Source organism: Lissotriton helveticus, chromosome 7 (genome assembly GCF_964261635.1).
Source record: "Lissotriton helveticus chromosome 7, aLisHel1.1, whole genome shotgun sequence".
Classification (NCBI taxonomy): domain Eukaryota; kingdom Metazoa; phylum Chordata; class Amphibia; order Caudata; family Salamandridae; genus Lissotriton; species Lissotriton helveticus.
Window position 1 is genome coordinate 486,449,223 of NC_136068.1, and position 25,044 is coordinate 486,474,266.

The 25,044-nt window shown below is 48.7% G+C and overlaps 1 protein-coding gene across 2 annotated transcripts in view; it reads left to right on the forward strand.

Moving 5' to 3' along the window:
- Positions 1–23,216, forward strand: part of SETD1A (SET domain containing 1A, histone lysine methyltransferase) — a 1,239,111-nt gene extending 1,215,895 nt beyond the window's left edge. For both annotated transcript variants that reach the window (XM_078652474.1, XM_078652473.1), the window contains exon 20: positions 22,608–23,216. In XM_078652474.1, the coding sequence (XP_078508600.1) occupies positions 22,608–22,781 (174 nt within the window). In that variant the 3' untranslated portion in view covers positions 22,782–23,216. The remainder of the gene's footprint in view (positions 1–22,607) is intronic.
- The last annotated feature ends 1,828 nt before the right edge of the window (positions 23,217–25,044 follow it).

Here is a 25,044-nt window from a genome sequence, read left to right on the forward strand (position 1 = left end):
TTCTCATTAAAAGCACTCGACGTGGATTAAGATTCCGTCGACGACGACATCAGCGTCGACGACGAGACCAAAACCGTCGACGGCGCAGGCGTCGACGAAGACACCCTCGTCGACCAGCGTGCCGTTGACGAAGACATCGACGACGGTAAAGACGTCGGCGACGGTAAAGACATCGGCGACAACGAAGACACCGTTGACGGGCGCTCCATCAACGACGAAGACACCGGCGACGAGCGCACCATCAACGACGGGTCCGTCGTCGAAGGTACCGTCGACGAAGGTACCGTCAACGAAATCACCATCGTCAATCGAAATTCAGTCGATGACAACACCGTCGACGACGCCACCGTCGGCGCTATGGAAACAGTCGGACTTGATTTCTCCGTCGTCAGCGGCCAGTCAGCCATCTACGATTCCAACGACAAAGAGTACGAAAAAGCCAATAACACCAGAATTAACGTCTCCAAGCAGGGTGCAAAAGTTACCCCCATCTTGTCTGCTACAAGACGAGGAATCGGACGATGACCAGTACGGTCAGGCCACCAGTCCTTCAGATCTCATAGTAAAGTGCCAAAGCTCTGATGAGGACGGCGATGAAGTGGTTTTTACGGAGGAGACCGTACATTCACAGGTCCAGCCGCAAGTCACACCTATGGTATGCCTTCCGGTGTCTATTGTCTCACACCTACAGTTCTTGATCCAAGACTACAAACAGCGATTTCCTGAATCGACATTGACCCCATCAACGGAGAAGAATCCAGCTACATCTGGACCGACCCCATCCTCAAGACCTAGACCGTCACCTTTGGTGATCCGTCAGGAAAGAGAAACAGTACAACATATCCCGTCTTCTGACGACGAGGGCGAGGAACCAGAAGAAGGGGAGGTACGGGACGACCTGTCCGACCATAGGGACGATGAGGACTACATTGCTCCTTTTCTGGCCACACCTGAACCCACTACCTCGGACTCGCCGCCAGTGGACATTGGCGGATTTCACAATTTAGTGGAGAGAGCGGCCACAAGATTCCATATGACTATGGAATCCACTGAAACAGACTGTTTCCTATATGATTTTAAAGACCCGGTTAGGAAAACAACCGGATCAATTCCAATCATTGATCACATATGGGAACAAGGGAAACAACTGATGCAGACACCAGCCTCGGTCTCCGCAGTGGTACCACGGCTGGACAAGAAGTATAAGGCACCAACAATAGCACCGGCCTGCCTTACTGGGCATCCCAAGCCAGATTCCGTGGTTACCTAGGCGGCTCAAAAGAACTCTAGGAATCCGTCCTCCCCATTGTCAGCTCCACCGGACAAGGAAGGCAGGAAACTAGACAGTATTGGCAAACGTTTTTCCACCACGTCGGCCATGACTGTCAAAGTAGCTAATGCCATCGCGCTACTCGGCCGCTACAACAGGCAATTGTGGGAGGATATTTCCCCATATCTGACGGAACTACCTGATAGTTTGAAGGAGGAAGTTCAATCACTCCTTAAGGAGGGCCAAACATCGGCATCAGAACTTATTGATTGTGCTATAGATGTTGCAATGACCGGCTTCAGACAGCTAGCAGGCGCCGCGGTCCTGCGAAGACAGGGGTGGCTTAAAGCAACATCCTTCCGTCAAGAAGTCCAAACTAAAGTACTCGACATGCCCTACGATGGCCAGCACCTCTTTGGGGAGAAAATCGACGAGGCCTTACAAACAATCAAAAGAGATAAGGACACAGCACGAGCGCTTGGCACGTTGCAGTTTAAAAACCAGTCCTTTCGAGGGAGCAGGGGTAGAGGTCAGCCCTCTTACAGAGTATCGTACCAGAGCAAATCCTCATACTCCTATAATCAAGGCCGATCGCAATACCAACAGCGACAACAGCAACAAGGTCGCCAGACCTCGTATGGAAAGTCCAACTACAGGGGAAAAAACCAGAGGAAACCCACTGGTGGACGCCAATGACGGTTTCCAGCAGCCAGTCCGTCCACAATCTCGTTCTTTCAAACTTGGAGGAAAACTAACACACTTCCTCCACAATTGGGGATCAATTACAACGGATCGGTGGGTGCTCCAATTGATCCAATTCGGTCATTCGTTGGAATTCAATTCAATCCCCCCCGACAACTCCTCCTCGCAAGCTTCAACACGGACATTTACGATTACTCCTTCAAGAGGTCTCTTCAATGTTAAGGAAAGGAGCAATAGAGCGAGTCCCATCAGCTCAGAAAGGGAAGGGAGTTTATTCCCGCTTCTTTCTAATACAAAAGAAAGGGAAGAATTGGAGGCCCATCCTAGACCTCAGGGCACTCAATGCATTCTTGAAGAGTCAATCGTTCCGTATGGTGACTATCCAGGAGATCTTGGGGTCACTGGAGGAGGGAGACTTCATGACGTATTTAGACCTGCAAGACGCATATTATCACATCCCTATTCACAAACGCCACAGGAAATTCCTCAGATTGGAAGTAGCGGGTCAGCACTACCAATTCTGTGTCCTCCCATTCGGCCTCAAATCGGCACCTCGAATTTTCACCAAGGGCCTCTCCCCTGTGGCAGCTCTCCTACGACAGCATGGACACCAGGTGTTCCCTTACCTGGACGACTGGCTGGTGAAAGCACCATCTATGAAAGGCGCAGCCGAGTCCTCCAACGCCTGTCTCAATCTTTTCCAGCAACTGGGCCTGACGCTCAATCACGAGAAGTCTACCTTACAGCCCTCCCGAGTTCTTACCTTTCTCGGGGCAACTTTGAATACGGAATGTTCAAAAGCATTCCCATCTCAGGAGAGGAAGCACAAGCTTATCACTTTGGCCACCGCAGTGGCCTCGAAGAAAACCCTACTGGTCCGTACTTTCAAGTCCCTCCTGGGGATGATGTCCTCGTGTATTCTGCTTATTCCACACTGTCGGCTCAGAATGCGCCCTCTGCAGGAGGGCTTGACCAGGCAGTGGACTCAAAGCACAGGCTCTTTCGAGGATCACATCGTGATAACTCAGCAAATGACCAAAGCCTTGCTCTGGTGGAGGTCGCCCAAGAACCTCTTGCAAGAACTACCATTCTTGCTGCCTGCAGCTCCACACGTGATAACTATGGATGCCTCCCTAGAGGGATGAGGAGCGGTCCTTCAAGAATTGCAGATCAGCGGCAAGTGGACGGACCAGGAACAGCAGCTCCATATCAACCTCCTAGAGCTGAGGACAGTTTTCCTATCTCTGCAGGCTTTCCTCCCGCGCATCAAGAACTCCCCAGTGCTTGTCAGGACCGACAACACCACGACAATGCACTACTTGAACAAGCAGGGAGGGACACGTTCGCTAACACTATCTCGCGAATCGCAGAAAATTTGGTACTGGCTTGTGCTCCACAATATCATGCTGTCAGCGGAGTATGTCCCAGGCAAGGACAACGTCATAGCAGATGCTCTAAGCAGACGAAGATCGCTGTCCCACGAATGGGAACTCGAACAAAAAGTGCTGAATCGCATCTTTTCGGAATGGGGGAGTGTGAGAAGTTGGCCTGATGTGCAGTGCTCACTGTTCTAGTGATCACTATATATCAGTCCAAACAACCCTTATTGATGATTGGTTGTAAGTCAACCTTATAGACCAGCTATCCTAGTAGCATGGATACGAGCAGTCTAAGGCTAAGACTCTAGAGGGCGTGTTAAGCCAGCTGTTTCACCATCACATTGCCCCTTGAACACCCAGTGAAAGGACACCACACAAGTTGTTATGAAAATAAACAGTGTATTTATTTATAACAAGACTACCCTGAACTCTTTATGAGTCAGGGAGCTAAGCACACAACAAAACTCTTATAAAAATACTTAAGTTAGCACAGTATACACAAATGCCTGAGGGGCACGAAAAACCATATACTCTGAAAGTGGAATGCGAAATTACTAGCAGGTAAGTACAGTACTAATAGGCTTTGGAATCGCTAGGACTTGACTATGGAATCGTTAGATTACTTCTAGGAGGCCCAGGGGACTCGGGTGCAGAGTGTGCACTCTCACGCGGGATGCGGGACAAAGTCTATGATAGCTAGTAAAGTTAAAGTTAGTGTTTACGGGCGAACCCGACCTGGTAGGAAGAAAACGACAGTGGATCCTGACCCTTGGATAGTGAGGCTATGCTGGGGCACCGAAATGCCGAAGTTACCTAGCCCAGGGGCTGAAGCTGCATAGGTCTCAAAAGACGTCGGGAATCCTCGTAGACGAACCAGGAGCCTGGAAGAAAGATGCTGGCAGGCGACCAGTGAAGAGAGTTCGAGTTGATCCAAGCCTGGATCTGGAAGATGGATGACACCTGAAAGCAGAGGGGACCAAGTTCGTGACTACTAGCCAGTAGATAGTGGGCACCAGGAGGGCACCGGATGGTAGTCACCTCGACTAGGTGAGTGGGCGACGCTGTGCTCTGCAGATCTCACGGACCAGGAGGCGTTGTCGGCGACCAGGATGGAGAGGCGAGCTGTCCCACGATGGATGAAGCTGTCGGCGTCGAAGTACCCAGGATTGGGCAACAAAGCCTTGGCTAATTCAAGCCCACGCGGTGGACTCAAAATGGCGTCTTGAGTGGACCAGGAGGGTCCGGGGTGCTCCTCTTCTGGAAGGGAGCAAGAGCCAGTCTGGAGCAACCAGACCAGCAGCAGTGAAGTCGTCGGGCGTCGTTCAGAAGGTCACAAGCCAGCGGGCTAGTAGCCAAACAACGCGGTGAGCAGCAAAAAGCAGAAGGGCCCCACGCCGATCGTGGAGATGCTGGGGGGCTGCTCTTCGGTGCTGGAGCTGCTCAGGGTGGGGGCTTCTCGGACCCCAAAGCACTCGCCAGGAGATTACTCGGCGGGCTTGCTGTGAAGAAGTCGTGCAGTCTTGGCAATAGTCGGTCCCTTGAGGTCTCGTCGCACTCACGGTTCTCAGCTTGGCTGTAGAGGTGAGTAGAGGTCGGAGGTGCCAGGGAAGCCGGGTCTTGTCGAGCTGGGCAGTCGGATTCCGGAGGAAGGAGTTGCAGCAGACCGCAGTGTTCTTAAGGTGGTGCCTGCGGATGCAGGGTGACTACTCCTTAGCCACAAGGGAGAATCTTGAAGAAGAAATCTTGATGTCCTTTCGTAGAAAGTCGTGTCTTGATTCCAAAGATGATCTAATTTGGAAGGGGGCCTGCTCCTACCTTTATCTGGGAAAAGGGGGCTGGCACGCGACTAAGTCCTGCCCTATGGGTGGGACCAGGAGGGGGGTGGTTACACCCCTCTCCTTTGGCGGGCTTTCCCCAGGCCAGGGGCTGGAGTGCCCCTGGAACTGGTTTCAGCCGGCCTATGCACAGTGAGCACCGGGGTGCCACTTGCAGTCACCTTCCTCTGTAGCCCTGCCTACCTGGAATACACAAAACCCTGTCTGGGACGGTGCTGGCACCGCCCCTGGCAGGAAACCCTTTGTCCTTGCCTCCTGCTCTGGGAGGACTCCCAGCAGCAGGAGGGCAGACTTGTGTCTCGGTGGCAGCATCCATTTTGTGGAGCTGAGGCTATGTCTGACTTTAACCGGGGTTACAGGTTACATACATGTCGTGTCCCTCTAGAAGGGTGGAATGCTAACCCCGTCGCCAGAATTGGCGAGGGGTTAGTATTCCAATTCGTATGACACCTTACTCGACATGTTTTGATAAAGCGATACCAGAGTTGGCATATAACCGCTAGGATTATAATGCACTTAAGAGTATATGGTATGCGATATCATGGAAACGGCTAAGGGATGGATCCCGAAAGCCGCAGACAGGCTCAGCTCATGCCAGAGCACCATCTCACACGATTCCAAGCACTCTGCCTTCAGGATTGTTAAGGCCTGCCATAGGAGTGACTGATAGGAGATCTGTGTGTCCATTTTTAGGGTTAGATATAGGTATACTATATCTAAAGCAAAGGGTGATTACACCACCTTGCCCCAGCTGTCGTGCAGCCAGTTGTGTCAGTTTAGTTAGTCAGCCCAGGGGTGGCACAATACATGCTTCAGCCCCTGGGAGACTTCTGGGTGCACCTCAGCCCTGGGTACAGGGACTTAGAGAGGGCCCAGTGCCAATTCAGTACCTGAGTACAATTTGGATAGAGAGAACAGCTAGGCTGTGGGTCTGATTAGCAGGCCCACAGCCAGGGAAAGTCGTAAACCAGTGCAGCAAAAAGCAAAAATCTGGGTGATCATAGGATTGCAGACCCTACTCTCCTACAGGGAGACCGCAGATCGACCTCTTTGCCACCAGGGAGAACGCCAAATGCTGCAACTTCGCAAGTTGGCATCCCCAGGCGCGGTTCCTTTGGAAATGCATTTTCCATCGCCTGGCGCAACGTGTTTGCGTACACATTTCCGCCATTTCCCCTGATACCAAGAGTCCTTCGGAAAATGAAAACGGAGCACTGCACCCTGATTCTGATTGCCCCGTTCTGGCCGAGGCAGCATTGGTTCACGGACCTCCATCGCCTCTCAGTCCAACCGCCAATCCGTCTGGGCCAACATCCATCCCTGCTCACGATGTCCAACGGCCAAGTACTGCACCCGAATCTGAAATCACTCAGAATATCGGCATGGCTCCTGAGTACCGAGAGTTCTACCAATTAGACATTCCGCAGGAGTGCAAGGATGTCCTCGCAAAAGCAAGAGCAGACAGCACAAACAAGACCTATTCCTTAAAGTGGAAACGCTTTTGCATTTGGTGTAAGGACAAAGGTCTCCATCCCTTTCGGGTTACTCCGGAGCAGCTCCTACCATATCTGTTACACCTGGCACAATCGGGACTGGCGCATGCCTCTATCAGAGTTCATCTGGCAGCAATTTCCCAGTTTACGAGAACTTCAAAAGGGCCCTCTCTCTGGTCCCACAGGTTAATAGAGCAATTCCTTAAGGGGCTCTACAGATCCTTTCCTCGGCCACGGAGAGTTCCACCAACATGGCATCTCAATGTGGTACTCAACCAATTGATGAAACACCCTTTCGAGCCCATCCATAGGGCGGATGTCAAATACATCTCCTGGAAGACAGCCCTCCTATTGGCTCTGACCTCAGCTAGACGGGTCAGCGAACTACAGGCTCTTTCCATACAAAATCCCTTCATGCAGTTCAAGGAAGACAGAGTGGTTCTAAGAACTAATCCTCAATTTATTCCTAAGGTCCTGTCGGACTTCCATTTAAATGAACCCCTAGTCCTCCGATCATTCTTCCCAAATCCCAGTACTGCAGCTGAAAAATCCCTGCACTCTTTGGACCTGAAGAGGTGTCTTAAATTTTACCTTGACAAAACAAAGCATTTCAGGAAAACGAATCAGCTTTTCATCGCTTTCAGCAGACCGAGGAAAGGCATGCCACTTTCCAAACAAAGTATCTCACGATGGATATCCTCTGCAATTGCCTTTTTTCTCATGACAAAGCTGGACGGCCATTGCACTCCAAAGTTAGAGCCCATTCTACAAGAGCTGTGTCCACATCGGCAGCGCTATTCGCTGGGGTGCCAATCCTGGACATTTGCAGGGCAGCGACCTGGAAGTCGCCGCACACCTTTACCAGGCACTACTGCCTGGATACGGAACTGATGCAGGATGCAGCTGTGGGCCAGGCTGTGCTTCGCCATCTATTCCAGTGAGGTGAGCCTTCCTCCTTCCCACCATCCTTCGCTGGTATGCACATTTATTTCCTTATTTCTTGTTACTTGTTGATGGTTCTTAGTCGCATGATATGTATTATCTACAGACTGCTATATGCTGTTCCATCAGAAATGTACATAATGTATTGCTTGCTACTCTGATTCAGGCATGTGAATCTATGAAAAGCACCGATAATAGTGGATAAGAAATGCGTTACTTACCTGTAACTGCAGTTATCCAGTATTGGTGTCTTTCATAGATTCACATGCAACCCTCCCGCCTCCCCTGGAAGGTCTCACATCTCTCTCTCTAACATGTATTACGCCTACCTAGCTTGGTGCGTACGAAAATCTGAGAGACTGAGGCTCCTGACAGGAAGGTTCTAGAGGGAGGTGGTAGCTGATTGGCTACCTTCTGGAGTTTAGTCCTTTTTACAAAAGGACATAGATAGGCTACTAAGGTTAGGCCCTTAGGCCTACTTTTCTCTATGTATGTCTATATGACATTACTTTTCTATGTACCGGGGACTCTCGTTTTGACGACGGGGAATGATTCAGGCATGTGAATCTATGAAAGACACCAATACTGGATAACTGCAGTTACAGGTAAGTAACGCACTTCTTACTGGACTGCATAGGTAGTCCTCAAGGTATTGCAGCAGTGCATGTTAGTGACTGGGTCATTGCATGAGTACATGGGTACTGAGTGGATAATAGAGTACTGCAAGGAGAGTGTGTGGTGAATTTATCAGTGCTTGGGTATTGGAGGAGTGTTTGGATTAGTACATGATAGTGGCTGGGTGACTGGAGGAGTGCACAGGGAGTGACCGTGTGATTGCGGGACAGCATGGGTACTGCCTGGGGAATTGAAGGAGCAAATGAGAAGTTTGTAAGTGGGTACAGGACTGTATGGGTAGGGCATATGGGATTGTAACAGTGATCAGTTAGTGCCTGGATCATTGCAAGAGTATATAGCTACTGACTGAAATATCAGAATACTGCAAAGAGAGTGCCTGAGTGAATTTATAAATGCTTGGGTATTGGCGAAGTATTTGGACTAGTACATGGTAGTGACTGGAGGACTGCACAGGGAGTGACAGGGTAATTGCTGGACTGCATGGGTACTACCAGGGGAATTGAAGGAGCGAATGAGAAGTGTGTAGTTGGTTAGAGGACTGCATGGGTAGTACACAAGGATTGTAGCAGTGCATGTGTTAGTGCCTGGATCATTGCATGACTAGTGACTGGATGATTAGAGTACTGTGAGGAGAGTGCATGGTGAATTTATAGGTGCTTCGGTTTTGGCGCAGTGATTGGATAAGGACATAGGACTGGCTGGGTGATTGGAGGACTGCATAGGTAGTACCAGGGAGATTACTGGACTGCATAGGTAGTCCTCAATGGATTGCAGCAGTGCATGTGTTAGTGACTGGGTAATTGCATGAGAAAATGGTTAGTGACTGGATGATTAAAGTGCTACAAGGACAGTGCTTGGTGATTTTATAACTGCTTGGGTTTTGGCAGAGTGATTGGATAAGTACATAGTGCTGGCTGGGTGATTGGAGGAGTGCATGGGTAGTGACAGACGGATTTCTGAAGTGCGTGGGTACTACCTGGGTAATTGGAGGAGTGAATCAGAAGTGTGTAGTGGTTAGAGGTCTGCATGGGAAGTGCTTAGGGGATTGTAGCAGTGCGTGTGTTAGGGCCTGGGCCATTCCATGAGTACATGGGTACTGACTGGAAGATTAGAGTACTGCCAGGAGAGTGCATGGTTAATTAATAAGTGCTTGGCTTTTGGCGGAGTGATTGGATAAGTACACACATGTCACATCAGTCCCACCCCTCCCTTAACCACTGTGCAAACGCACCCCCCTGGCAGGTTTTACGTTGGGGGATTAATTCCCCTTTAATCCTGAGGGTCCCTGAGGGCCAACTAGCCCACCAGCTACCTCCAGTAAGCACCACAGAGCTGCGTTGAATAGAGGTGGTCCAAGGCCACGCTCCTTTTTATACCTCTCTGCAACGCAGCTCTGTGGCACTTACTGGAGGTACCTGGTGGGCTAGTTGGACCCAAGGGACCCTCAGGATTCAAGGAGACTTAATTCCCCAACTTACAACGTGCCAGAGGGCCCGATTGCACAGTGGTGAAGGGACGGGGTGGGGCCTGATGTGACAAGGGTGCAAACATGCCCTGTGGCGCGTTTTAAGTTGGGGGAACAAGTCCCCTTGAATCCTGAGGGCCCCTGGGGCCCAACTAGCCCACCAGGTATCTCCAGTAAGCGCCACAGAGCTGCGTTGCAGAGAGGTGTAAAAAGGGGCGTGGGGGTGGCGGTCCCCAAGGCCATCAGGGGCTCCAGGAGGGTGCGGCCCCCGCCTTCTTTTAGAAAGCCCAGCGGAGGTGGTGGTCCCCGGGGCTTTGGGTTCCTTAATGGACCCCCAAATTTAAATATACATTGTCCCAGGGAGTTCGTGGCTCCCGGGGCGTGTGGGGGGGCTTGTGCCCTCCCCTCACATGTTCTTTTATTGTTAAACTGAGCCCCGGGGCTGCGGGGGGGGCTGTGTGCCCCCCGCAACTCATTAATCTTGCCCCGGGGAGGAGGCGGTTACCCGGGGCAGCATGGGGGGGGGTTGGCCCCCCAACGCATTTTTTCCAGTGTCCCCGCGACCTGGCCCACCCAGGGGCTTAAATACAACGAAGCGTGGCAGTTCACGCTCAGTTTCTTTTTTTTTTTTTTTTTTTTTTTTTTCTCTGCCTGATTCGCGACCCCAGCCAAGTACTTTTTCTTTTTAATGCTTTTTGATGCCCTGGGGGACTTCCTGAGCTGGCCTAGGGGGTCAGGGTGTTTCTCCCCTACCCCCTTTTCTTGTTTGTCTAAAAAATGTCACTGATTTCTTGTGACTTGGTTCTACCGAGTCACAAGATGACTGCCAAGACTCCTGGTTTAGAGTGTTGGCAATCATATTGAAGCTCATTCTCGGGAGGGGTCACGACTCCACCGCGTCCCTAGATATCGAATCCATTTCAAACTTCTCAGGAACTACTGAACAGATTTACACCATTTAAAAAAAGGGCTCTTTCTGAACCAAGTGCTACCTTTTTGCCAAATTTGTTGAAATTCCGTTCAGCAGTTAGGGCTGTAGCTGTGTCTAAAGTTTCCTATGGAAAATTACATGGGGAAAAAGCGTTTTGGGACCCCCCTTTTTTCTCAGCCCCTGCTTGTCGAATCACCCCGAAACTTTTAAGACAGCAGCTGACCGGAGCTGGCCACTAGTTTTGAACATTTCGCAAAGATTCGTCAACCGGCGCCAAAGATATTGGGAAAACAAAAAAACGCTTTTTCTATGGAAACTAGGTCCTAACTATAACTACCGACTGGCGATGCCAGAAGGTAATTAATATATATATGTATATATATATATATATAAGGATGAAGGATCACAAGAAAACAACAGCCAGCCAGGGCAAAAATCTGGATCCCCAAGGATACAATGAGTCACAAAGAAATAAAATATCCAAGAAAGAAGTGACTCAAACAGATAGATTCACCAAAGAACAAAAATATATTTCCACTACAACGTTTCAGCTTCCGCCTTCCTCAGGTATATCATACAGCAACAAATTGACAAGTCTTTGCAGTTACCCAGAGAAGCACTTATTTGGAATACCAACACCAGAAACAAAAGTGACAGAACTCCATTTGTAGCTGACTATCATCCATCAGCTCCCAACTACAGAAATATAATGCAAAAAATATTTCCCTTACTGTCCACTTGTAAAAAATTGCAAAAGGTTTTTCCAAAACCGCCAGTCATTGCTTACCGCAGAGCTCCAAATTTACGATCTCTTATTGTGAGAGCTGAACTCAAGCAACCTGTAACAAATGCAGGGGTTCATTGCTGTGACTCTAAAAGGTGCATCACGTGTGAATACCTTTTACAAACATCATCAGTTACTAGTTATGTTACCAGAAGGACCTATGCAATAAGGCAGCATCTTACATGTCGCTCAGCATGCATTAGTTATGTGATTCAGTGCCAACGGCAAAGCTGTAAAAAACAATATGTAGGCCAAACAGTGAATGACCTCCGCACACGATTCAGGAACCACAAATCAGCAATAATTGATAAGAAAATTGACCAGCCTGTAGCCAATCATTTTAACCTTGTGGATCATTCACTATCAGATTTGAAGATTTTCCCCGTGGAACATGTCTCAACGGAAGAACTACTGGACTCCAGGAAAAACGTCTGGATGTACCGTTTAAAATCATTGCATCCAGATGGACTGAACATTACTGACAATACAACCTGATTACTGCATATCTCAAGAACTCTCAGGACTGCATTGATTCCACATTCCAAATAGAATCTTCACTCATGATGCTTTTTGAAAATTCAGCTGTGTCATCTGTGCAGCCACTGAGCTTACCATCTTGAAACTACCTGAGGAAGGCGGAAGCTGAAACGTTGTAGTGGAAATATATTTTTGTTCTTTGGTGAATCTATCTGTTTGAGTCACTTCTCTCTTGGATATATATATATATATATCTCCATGCTCCACTTGCACCTGCCTGTCGCATTCAAAGGCTGGTGCTGCCTGTCGGGGGTGCACCCGACATCAATATCCGCTCCAGGAACCCCTCACCGCACTCGTGCGAGAATCAGGAAGCAGCACTCGCAGGGTAAAATCAATGTTAGTTTATATTATTTTGAGAATAAACTACCCTGCGAGTGCTGCTTCCTGATTCTCGCACGAGTGCGGTGAGGGGTTCCTGGAGCGGAAATATATATATATATTTTTTTTTTTTATGTACACCGGGGTCCCTGCACATGATCGGGAGTATGTAGTGCTTATGACTTTGATGAGGATACCCCTGGAACTACGATTACAGGTAAGTAACTTATCCTGTTCGTATTGCATCTGCTGTATCCTCAATTACATCTGGGAGTTTAGATGTGGCCCACTGACCTGCAAGATACATACTCACATTCCAATTGCAATGAAGCATCAGGAGAGTCTGTTCTATTAGGATCTGGGAGTTTGGATGTGGGACATTGATTTGCAAGCATCAGGCGTATTTATTCTGTTGTAGGAAAAGATTGCTACAAATAGAATACTTTTTTCGAACTGAAATTAACTTTGGTTGCTTTTTTGACATGTTTGGCTTTGCTGACAGCACTTCTGGGAAGGAAAAGAAATTTCCTCTACCATACCTGTACGATTAGTTACTCAGGGCCCATTCTTTATATAATAAATCAAGATGCATTTTCGCATTACTAGGGGGTGGCTCTGGATACATGTGTATGAAAAGTTTTCTTTTGGAGTATAGATGGTTGATGAGGAGGAATCTGGCAGTTAATGTTGTTCACTTTCAAGTTGTCAAAAGTACAGGCAGATGCCTTCAGCTCAGTATTTCATGAAATCCCGTTAGGACTGAACAACATTTCAAGACTCCTTTTTTGACTAAGATTTTTCACAACTAGACTTTCACCTTTTCCTAAAAGATATGTCCAGATTATAATTCAAGGTACAACTAAACCAGAATAATGCATTTTTAATGATGGGTGGGAAAATATTTTGCTTTTCTCGACCAGTTGCTCTGTTTTCATCAGTATTTATAAAGATATTCTATTCCAAGACCTGCATTACTGATAGTGCCAGTGATGAAGGCAGCGGTGGTACGCTGTTCTTCTTCTCACCTCCAAGAGATCCCACAGGAAATTGCTGTTCAACCAGAACTTTCTCTCAAAGTTACAAAGCCAGAATTCCAGCCACCATTTATAAAATACTACCTCTTGAATCTTCCAAGAAATTGTATAGGCATTCTAGGAGACGAAATGTCCTTCAGCCAGAAATGTCTGTGTATTTAAATTGGAGAGATTTTGCATCTGGTGTGCATAAAAGAACATCAACTGAACAACATGCAAAAAATAAGTAGTCCTACCATCCTGCTGTAATTGGCCAAGTCAGACCTGCAGTTCCTGTTCTTTTAAGATACTGCTTGCTGCTATTAAGATGTGCAGAACAATACCAATGATTAAAAATGCTGTAGAATACAATACAACGTTTTTTTCCTCTAATATAAGTATCCCCTCTGAGTAACCTCCACTTTATTTCAAGCCTCATTTAAGGGTCCTACATTCAACCAGTATTTAAGGCTTCCACACCTCCTTATTCGAAGTAGATTTCATTGCTGTCACTTCAACTCACAAGCCTTAACTACACAGCCTTCCATTCTTAAAATGTGAATGAGCTATTCTAAAAGGCGGCTGTATTACATCCTTCTATTCTCCCAAAGAAGTCTTGGATTTTCATGACAACCCAAACATTTCTATGCCTGTTGTTTAAAAACCTAAAATTTATTGCTAAAAGATAACACTCTGGGTGTCAGAACAGAGGTTTTAGTTTTAAATAATCAAGGGTTTTATAAAAATGTTGGCTCCTCTTCATCTTTTAAGGACCAATTAGAATAGTGTTATGTTGGCCAAAACAATGAAGGTAACATTGTGTATATTTCCTAAGCCCCAAAAGGAAACTGCTGCAGTCGTTATGGAGAAAAGTAAAATTAGCTAATGTCTCCCACTCACCCGCTCTCCCTCCCCATCTCAGTTAATGTTTGTGTCTGGTATTGCCATGGGAGTCAAACAGATCTATCGAAATCTTATGTGCAAGTAATAATGCAGTCCTCCACCCCAAACACTGAAATCTGAAAGAGACATGTTAGTGATAGATTCCTTACCTTAAAATATCCCCAAGCTTCAGACTGGATCCGGAAAGTTTTTTCGTCAGCAGTACCCCTGCGCGTTGGTAGGTGTCGTCGTAGGGCTCCGCGTACGTCGCTGGCGTCGTAGTCGCCGAGATAACGTCGCTGGAACTATTAAGACGCGCCCACGCGCGCTGACGTCAGTTCTTTCTTTTTCCGCGCCAGCAAGCGCAGATCCGGAGAGAGCGGTACCCCCAGTCATTTTTTGACTGAGTTTTTGGGGGCTTTTGCCTCTGTTTTCAAGTAATTCGATCGATCTACAGGTGCATAAGGATGCCCGGTTTTAAGTCTTGAGCGGCTTGTCCCCGCACGATGTCGGTGACGGACCCACATCGTGAGTGTCTCTACTGCCTGGGGCACAACCACGACTCCGAGTCATGCCCCCACTGCCAGGCCATGGCTCCGAAAACTTTGCGAGATCGGTCCCGAAAGTGTCTGGAAGCGCGCAGTTCCCGGCCCAGAGGGAGGTCGAAGGACCGGGCGTGGAGCCATCATCATCACTCAAAGTCTTCGCACTCGGAGTCCGGTAAGGCGAAGCATAAAAAGTCGAAGCTTTGTCGCTTTTCGCCTTCCCGTAGACAGTCGTCCGACGTGGCTAAGGGGGCAGGTGGTGCCGCCCCGGCGGCTCTGGCGGAGCCTATGCAGTTGCTGATAGCCTAGACGCCCTTCCCGGGTCCGTCAGCGACTCCGGCACAGCTGCAGGAGTTCCTGTCAGCCATGGCATGTGTCTTTGGACCGTCAGCTCGGGGTCCTCATTCTTCAACGTCGCCGGCCCCGGCGCGAAGACTACGGCGTCGACGCCGAGGGTCCCCCGTGGACCCAGGCCTGGATCCCCGTCCATGCCGGTTGGCCCTGTGCGACCTCCAACGGCGTGGGACAGGTGCCGGAAGGGTCTCGACCGACACCAATTCCGGCGCCGTTTGGGAATTCCTTTCCCTTTGCCCACCCACCTCCGTATGTTCCACCTGTTCGATAGGCTATGGAGGACGGGGAGGGCTGGGAGGGGGTCTGAGGACCCCCTCGCAGCCCAATGCGAGTTAGACCAGGACTGGGATGAGGATCCTGGGGATGCAGATGACCAGGACTATGCTCCGGAACCTGGCGCACTAGCTCCTTCTACCATGGCTACGGTGGAGGGTGGATCATATTCTCTGGTGTTGCGTAGGGAGGCCGACGCTCTCCACCTCGAACTTACTACTGTGGCCATCAGGACTACTCTCCTGACAGAGATGCTTCGGCCAGCTTCTGCTACTACGGAGCCGCTGCTGCCCTTTAACGACATATTCTCAGACGTTCTTTTGGGCACCTGGTCCAGGCCCAACACAGGGGCGCCTGTGGACAAGAACGTGGCCCGACGCCATCGCCCGGCCCCGGGCGACCCCGTTTTCCTCTCCCAACACCCCTCCCCGAGAGCTTGGCTGTCCAAGCCTCTGTGTCCCCAAGCGCATTCCCTTCCCACCTCCGGACAGGGAATCCAAGAAACTGGAGCAATTGGGGCAAAAGATTTTCTCTTCCGCCAGTTCAGGCCTGCGATCTGTGAACACTGCATTTCTCTTGGACCGTTACTCCCTTTCTGTGTGGGGTACGGTTGCGCAAGTGCTGCCTCAGTGTCCGGTGGAGGCTCGGACAATTCTTTCCCAAGCTATTGCTGAGGGGAGAGACGCAGCCAAGTTCACTATTCGTTGTGGTCTTGACACTGCTGACTCACTGGGCAGGACGATTTCAACGACAGTGGCGCTACGCCGTCACTCCTGGCTGTGGACGACTGGCTTTTCTGGGGATGTCCAGAACACAATGATGGACATGCCCTTTGATGGCACTTGTCTGTTCGGCGATAAAGCAGACTGCGCGTTGGAACGTTTTAAGGACTTGCGGGCTACGGCCAAGTCCTTGGGCCTTTCGGTCACATGTACTCCTTTCGGGGCCAAGGAAGGTGCGCCCAAGCACGTTCGTTTCAAAGCCATAGGCCTGCGCAGCAACAGTCTCAGCGCAGCTGCGGAACCCGCAGAGGCCGGTCACGGGGCCAGTGTGCGGGTCAGTCTGCCACCCACCTTGCACTGCAGCCGCTGCCTCCAAACCTTCCTAGTCTGGTGTTTCAGGCACACCAGATGCCAGTGGGTGGGAGGATTCGCCATCACCTCAACCACTGGCGCACCATCACATCGGACAGGTGGGTTCTACAACTGGTCCGAAGGGGCTACTCCCTCCCCTTCGAGTCTACCCGTCCAGCCATGCCACCAAAGTACCACCGCATGTCAGGGGATCACTTGACACTTCTGCCGCAGAAAGGTATGGCCCTCTTGGCCAAAGGGGCCATCAAGCGCGTTAAGACGCCAGAAGTAGGTTGTGGTTGTTACTCCCACTACTTCTTGGTTCCAAAGAAGGACAAAGGCCTGTGTCCTATCTTGGACCTTTGGAATGTCAATGGCTTCCTCTGGAAGGAGAAGTTCAAGATGCTCACACTTGCTCAGGTCTTGTCTGCTCTCGACCCGCAAGACTGGTTGGTAGCGTTGACCTGCAGGATGCCTATTTTCATATCCCCGTCCTGCCCGCCCACCGGCGTTACCTGCGATTCATGGAAGGGCAGGGGCATTTTCAGTTCACCGTGCTCACCTTTGGCCTTACAAGCGCCCCTCCGGTGTTCACGAAAGTAATGGCGGTGATCGCAGTTCATCTGCGCAGATCAGGGGTTTCAGTCTTCCCCTTCCTCGACGACTGGTTGTTGATGGCGGGCTCGCCCCAAACAGTCGTCTCCCACCTCCAGACTACGGCGGACCTCCTGCATTTGCTGGGGTTCTCCATCAACGTGCCAAAGTCGCACCCGATTTCCTCTCAGAAGCTCCTCTTCATCGGAGCGGTCCTGGATTCAACGCGGTTTCGAGTTTATCCTCCCGAGCAGCGAGTCCTGGATATTGAGGCCTATGATTCTGATCTTTCAGCCTCTATCCCGGGTTTCAGTCAGGATGACCCTCCGGCTCCTGGGCCTGATGGCCTACTGCATCTTGCTAGTGCAACATGCCAGATGGCATATGCAGGCTCAGCAGTGGGACCTTAAGTTCCAGTGGGCACAGCATCAGGGCAACCTGTCATATCATGCCCAGATCTCGGAGGGCACTGCACGACATTTGCAGTGGTGGCTCACGAATCGCAATTGGGTCAATGGCAGATGCCTCTCCCTTCCCCAACCGGAGCACACAGTGGTGACAGATGCATCCCTCCTGGGATACAGAGGCCACTTGGGAGAGGCAGAGATCAGAGGCCTCTGGTCTCCGGCGGAGTCCCGGCTCCATATCAACCTTTTGGAGCTTCGGACGATCCAACTTGCACTGAAAGCATTCCTTCCCTCTGTCCGGGGTAGTGTGGTGCAGGTGTTCACGGACAACACCACAGCCATGTGGTATAAAATCAAACAGGGCGTGGTGGGGTCCTGGACCTTATGTCAGGAGGCTCTGCGTCTCTGGACATGGCTGGAACATCAAGGCATTACCTTGGTGGTTCAACACCTGGCAGGTTCTCTGAACGCCAGTGGGAACGAACTCAGCCGCCGGTGCTTGATGGATCACGAATGGCGTCTGAACTCTGATGTGGTGCAAGATCTCTTTCTGCAGTGGGGAGAGCCTTGGTTAGATCTATTCGCCACCGAAGAGAGCGTGCAATGTCATCAGTTCTGCGTGTTGGAATTTCCAATGCGGCTCTCACTCGGTAATGCTTTTTGTCGCGAGTGGAGTTGTGGTCTATTGTACGCCTTTCCGCCTTTACCACTTCTGCCCAGAGTGCTGAAGAAGATTCGGCATGACCGGGCCCAAGTCATTCTGGTGGCTCCGTACTGGGCACGAAGGTACTGGTATCCCGAACTACTCAACATGGCGATCGATCCCCCGATCTGACTGCCTCTCCAAGAGGATCTTCTGTCGCAGCAGCAGTGGACGGTCCTCCACCCGAACCTGCCTAGCCTCCACCTCCATGCGTGGAGATTGAGCTGCGACAGTTGACAGTATTCGATCTTCCTCTCGAAGTCTGTGATGTCATTCTGGCAGCCAGGCGTCCCTCCACAAAAACGGTATACGCCTGCAGGTGGAACAAGTTTGTGGCATGGTGCACAGCAAAGTCTGTGGCTCCCCTTTCTGCCCCTCTTTCCGAAGTTCTTTTGTTCCTCCTTTCCTTGGTTCAGCAGGGCTCTGCTCTGTGCACTATCAAGGGTTATCTTTCTGCCATCTCTGCCTTTCTACAGCTTCCAGATCAGCCTTCTCTTTTTAAGTCCCCGATTGTTAACCGTTTTCTGGAGGGCATTACGCACACTTTTCCTCCTGTTCCGTTGTTCATGCCTCAATGGGACTTAAACCTTGTTTTTACATTTCTCATGTGCGCTCCATTCGAGCCCCTTCATAACTGTCCCTTACGTCTTCTTACTCTCAAGACGGCTTTCCTGGTAGCTATCACCTCTGCCAGAAGAGTGAGTGAGCTCCAAGCTCTTGCTTCCAAACCTCCATTCATTTCTGTTCATCCGGACAAGGTGGTTTTGAGGACCCGTCCTTCTTTCTTGCCAACAGTTGTCACGCCCTTCCACATCGGGCAGACCATCACTTTGCCCACATTCTATCCGCCTCCACAACCTTCAAAAGAGGAAGAGAGGCTCCGCCGTCTGGAACCAAAATAAGCGCTTTATTTTTATCTGAAGCGCACATAACACTTCCGGGTGGATGACCAGCTCTTTGTTGGCTACGTGGGCGCCAAAAAAGGTTGGGCCGTGCACAAACAGACCATCTCTCGGTGGGTCGTTCTCTGCATCAAGGCCTGTTACTTGTTGGCTAAGAAGCAGCCTCCTGTGGGGCTGCATGCCCATTCCACCTGGGCAACTGCAGCAACTACTGCCTTGGGATGCGGCGTTCCCTTGCAGGACATATATCAGGCAGCTACGTGGGCCTCGCTGCACACGTTTACCAAGCATTACTTCCTTGACAGTCCAATCTGGAGAAACGGCTTCTCTGTGACTTTCTGGTGTAATCTTATTCACAGACCCACCACCGGGGTTGGTATTGCTGGGGTATTTATTCTAAGGTAAGGAATCTATCACTAACGTGTCTCTTTCAGATGCACAAGTTACTACTTGTGTATCGATATATCTGTAAGAGACATTAGTTAGTGATAGATTCCTTACCGCCTCACCCATCCTTTCCGTTCTGCGACCTGATTACTAGGGTTAAGGACATCCCTTTCAGGGCCCTAGTTTTATGGCACCAGTGGTCAGTTTCTTGCATGGCTCTGCGTTCCTGGCGCGGAAAGTCGTGTACAGAACTGACGTCAGCGCGCATGGGTGGCGCCTAAGTACGCCACCTACTGACACGCAGGGGTACTGCTAGCAAAACTTTCCGTATCCAGTCTGACGCCTGGGGATATTCTAAGGTAAGTAATCTACCACTAACTAATGTCTCTTACAGATATATCGTTACGCAATTAGTAACTTGTGCGTACTTCTGCTGCTGACATCCCAACAACATCCTGTGGCTCAGCAACACAGGTGGTGGTTCTGAGGCCTGACCTGTCTTCCCTGCAATTTGGAAGACGGTATCCCTCGGGCTGCTGGGACTGAACCCCTGTATCAACTGGCCATTGCCTAGGCTTGTTGGCTCTGCGCTCCAGCGATCTTCAAGCTACAAGAATCTCCAGCACCTCGCTTCTGAAGAACAGAGTCCTACCTGCATCATGGGCCTTCAACTCTGGTTAGGTGCTTGAGGTCCTCTTGGGACTCCTGTGCCTTCGGCCTGTTGGCCCTCCTGAGTGTCTTCTCTTGTTTCCGTGGGCACCCTGCTTGCTCGGCGCCTGCTCCAACTCTCCTGCCTTTGGTGAGTGCCTTGGACGATGCTAGTCCCATCTTTTGCTCCTTTTCGTTCTCCACGCCAGTTGCGGTTACCAAGGCTTATTGGTACTCCCGCCTGGCACTGACCACTTAGACACCGACATCTGACGTGGGACAGTTCGTGGACAGCACCTGGTCTTTCTCAGCTTTGCCTGGTCCTCACAGCTTCAGCGACACGGTCACCGCTGTCTCACCTTAACCTCCCGACAGCGGTGGGCATTGTGCTTTTGTGCATCCTGGTCACCTCCGAGTGGCTTAGATTGTCACCTCTGCTTGCAGGTTCTTCACTTCCAGAATCCACCCTTGGATTCCACCGGACTCATTCACAGTCTAATCCAGCGGGCATCTTCTTCAAAGTCTCCCATTGTCAACTAGGCAGGTTCTGACGTCACTTCACCCCTATGCACCCCGCTTCCCTGGTGCAGGTGACTTTATTCCTGGGGCATTCACGGGTGGGGTGGCTCTCCAGCCTCCTGTCTTCCAAAGGTTTTCTTCGTGGTCCTCCGGAAGGGGTCTTTCTTCCCTAAAACTGCTACTGCGACTTCTCCATTGACTTCCTTTGGCCACTAGTCTGTTTTTCCACTCAGTACACAGCCCACGTGGGGTTTCTGGGTACTTACCTTGGGTGGTTCCTTGTGTCCACAGCTCTTCTGAGTCCTCTGGTCGAAATCCTGTTCTCCTTTCCAGTTTGCATTCCACTTTTTTAATATATGGTTTGGTCTCCCCCTGGAGACCAGTGTATATTTGTACTACCTACCTGATTATTGCCAGGTATTCTTGTGTATTTTGTTATCTTCGGGTAGAAGATATACCAATGTGTTAGTGAGTGCGTTGTGTAATAAATAAACTTATTTTTATAGCCACACTGTGTGCTTCTTTTTCATTTAACTTACCCTGCTGATTAAAGTTGTTAAAATAAGCTGATTTACACTCCTTCAAGATAATCCTGAATGCTGCTCTCCACAGCTACCACTTTGAGAGCTTTCTATGGTTACCAAAGACCACTAACATCGCTGTAAGAGTTGCCTGGATTAGTGCAAGGTGCATCACTTGAATAAGTATGCACCCTATACTAATAAGCCTCCTACAAATAGGTTCTGACTACTTCCATACTGGAGAGTCACACACTGCTTGCTTTCTTTTCTCCCCCACAAAAAAGGAGGATTGTCTCGAATGATTAATTGATTGATTGGTTGGACCTTCAAAGGGCTTTGAAATCTTATATTGGTTGTACCAAGACCCATGGAATGATCAATCAGCTCTTGATGGGGTTTTCTTAAGCTAGAAAATGGAAAGCAGTACCGTAGAGGATGCTATTGAGATGGATAGTCCTCTGCAAAGAGGTCTGCAAGGCACTGGCCACAAACACCCCTCCGATGGTCTGAGAGCCCACTCCACCAAGGCCACAAGCGCTACTTCTGTGTTCGCGTGAGGGGTGTCAGTCCTTGTAACCTGCCAGTTTGCGACTGAGGTGTTGGAAGTTATTTCCACGAAGCACTACCTGCTTTGACGTCCAACGACAAGGACACTTTATCACCTGGGTTCACCATGTTTTTTAGATTTGAATCCACTCCACCACCTTTGGGAGGTACATTATTTTTTCTAAAAGTGAGGAATGTGTAGTTAGACATATTCATCAGAAGACCAAGTTACTTACCATTGGTAACACATTTTTTTGTGAATGCAGTGTCTTGCTGCTCATTCCTCGCTGCCCTCCACCTTTCCTTTTCTGTTAAGTGGCCTCTATTTAACATCTAAATAGATACCTTATTGGAGATCAGCACACGTTCCCCATCAATTTGTTTTGACTTCCGCGTCTAATGGAACAGAAACAGATAAGAAACATGACATGAACATGCAGAGGTGGCACTTACATGAAGCTCCACTCTGACACTTCTGGGCTGAATGGAGTTAGTGCAGAACCACCCATGCTATCTACTGGTGTACAGGAGCTTTTCCGAAAAATTCTCCAGATCCAGTCTGGCACATGTAGGATATTTTAAAGGTGAAGTATCTGCGGTTGGATAGGGTCTCCACCAGGAAAGGCATTTTTGAAGCTAAATACTTTCTCCTCTGTATTAACATAATTCTCTTTTTAAAACTGTATTTGTTTACATTGAAAAAGTGTCCCAGAATTTAGATCAGGGTCTGTACAATTGAGATGTTTCAAATCAACGAAGAGTCCTACAATGGAGAAGTAGGATTGCCAGTAAGTTACTCTTTTATATGACAAGACTCCCACTGTCATCTAATTATAAATAGTTTGTGTTGCTTTTGGGGTACTCATTGCAGGAAAGAGAATCCCATGTAACATAATTATCTGTACTAGTGCTTGCCAGCTTCATTCTTTGTTTTCCCCTCCACAGCCTAATTGCTATGCCAAAGTGATCACCATAGAGTCTCAGAAGAAGATTGTCATCTACTCCAAGCAGGCCATTGGCATCAATGAAGAGATCACCTACGATTACAAATTCCCCATTGAGGAAAACAAGATCCCCTGCCTTTGTGGGACTGAAAACTGCAGAGGCACGCTGAATTAATATCCAAGACTTTCCCCAAAAACGCCTGGCAATCACCGAAGATTGGGTTGCTGCTACTGCGCCAAAGAGATGTCTGTACTGCTTGGGCTCCTGAATCATGCCACACCTTTGTGCGGGTGCAGATGGGCTCATGTGGGACAGAACCCTATTTGAGATGAGAGAAGCAGGTGTTTGCCTCTGAATAATGGCACAGTCAGCTACATCGAGGGTTGGACCCAAGCTTTGACGTGGTATAAGCCCACCCCATTCTGAAGGAAACGATGGCATTTCTTTTATTTCTTAAATTTTAACTTATTTTTAAACTATTTTTTATTTTGCACTGAAACCTCCCAGCTTTTATACCATGGAATTTCCCTTAATGCAGTCTTTTGCATTTGCTGTGTTTTTTTAATGTTTCATCAAACTTACGGAAAGCTTTTGTACATACACCCTACCACTAAACTGCAGGGAAATGGGCGGGAAGGGATGTTTCCCTTTGTGGTTCAATTTCTCTCTTGTCTCTCCAGTCCAGATAGGTAACCTGTCTCACGTTCCTAGTATTTACACACTGTCATAGAGCAAGTCAAAAATAACTTGTTTCCTCTACTTTAGGTAACGGCACTGTATGAGTGTGCCCTCCTCTATAAGTCCTAGGGACTCCAGGAGGTGTGTACTTTAAGAACATCACATTAACTGGACTGGCAGTGGAAGTAGATTGTGTCAGTAAATTAGGCAGAAGTCCTCCACAATGAGTTTGCAAACTAAAAACCCAAGTTTATGCAATAACATATCTCCAGCATTTTTTAGCAGTCCAATTCACTGATGCGCCGTAATGTCTGAAAGATTAGTCCACTATGACTCTTCCTCGTGTGTTTACCATCCTCACCCTTTACCAGATGCACTTTATTTCTTGTCTCTTACAAGGCCTTTGCCCAGCTAGTCAGTAACCTCTAACCGTTGTTCATTAGCAATATATTCCTTGAATTTGCATGGCGGTTTTATGTTTTTCTGCACCTGCTGAAGCGAAATAAGCAGATATGACATTTTTGTGTGGGCTCTGTCACTTTTGTATTCGTTAATAGACTGGTTAAGAGTTGCTTGCACTTCCGTCTGTATCTGCAGTCTGATTTCAACCTTTTATTTTTCTTCTTCTTAAAAGAAAGAGTAAGGATAACTCAGTAAAATTATTGTAACCATGACTCAGTAAAATTATGGTAACCTAGCGACCAGGAACTGATTAGGGAAATGGAAAAGATTGGAGATACTGATGAGCTGAAAATAGAAAAACAGGGATGGCAGAACTGTAGAGAGGTGATTGAGACTGACATGCATTTATTGTAGCCAAAGAAAACATTGCTGCATTTTAGTTGCAATCAGGATACTCTAATAAAGCTAGTAGGCTGTGATCAGGTGCCCCTTTGAGATATCCCATTTTTACTGTTTTACTTGTTAGAACATCTCCGACAGATTTTTCATCTGGCCAAAAGCTTCAGCACCAGCAGTATGTGTCACAAACCTTCTCAAGCTTCAAAATGTGGTTAATTTGAAGTGAAGCCAAGGGCTTCACTTTTGTATTCTTTCGGCTAGACATATTTTCATGCCTTGGATTATGAAAGTTAATTATTTCGGTTGCATCCCAACCAGAAGTTAATGTTTACTAAATGTTGTGCCTCTAGCGGTAGGCATTTCCATAAAGAAAACCTTTTGTATCGAATGGCTTTGGCCTTGATTGATGTGTTTTTCTCTACTCAGATGTTGTTGGCACTTTTCAATATTCTCATTCACACGGAGCAGAAAAATCTGAAAGTCTATTGAAAAAAGAAAAGTAATGCGCTCAATTCCTGATGTGTGGTGGTTTTGGGAGTCTTCATTAAACACTGGCGAATCTAAGCATCTGGGCCTGATGGAGGGGCAGAGGTCTAGCGAGACAGACAGGTGGTGCTACTGGCTAGGGTATGAAATACAACCAAAAATATTAACACAACTCCTAGAGCTATGCTCCTTGTGCATATATTAGCTGACATGCGTATGTACCTGATATTAGGTGACAGAAAACGCAAACACTGCTACTATTTTCACATTTCTGCTTGTTGGGATCTAAGTCTTAGTCTTTAACTATAAGGAAAACTGTAACTCACTTGAAAGTTCCAGCCTTTCCCTTAGGCTATGGTGTGTGTCTAGTCTGGGCTCCAGGCCAGTTATATGCAGATATGCTTCTCTTATTGGCTTGTGGTAGGAAACTACATTCTTGCCTGTGGAATTTTCAACAGTGTTTTGTTTAGCA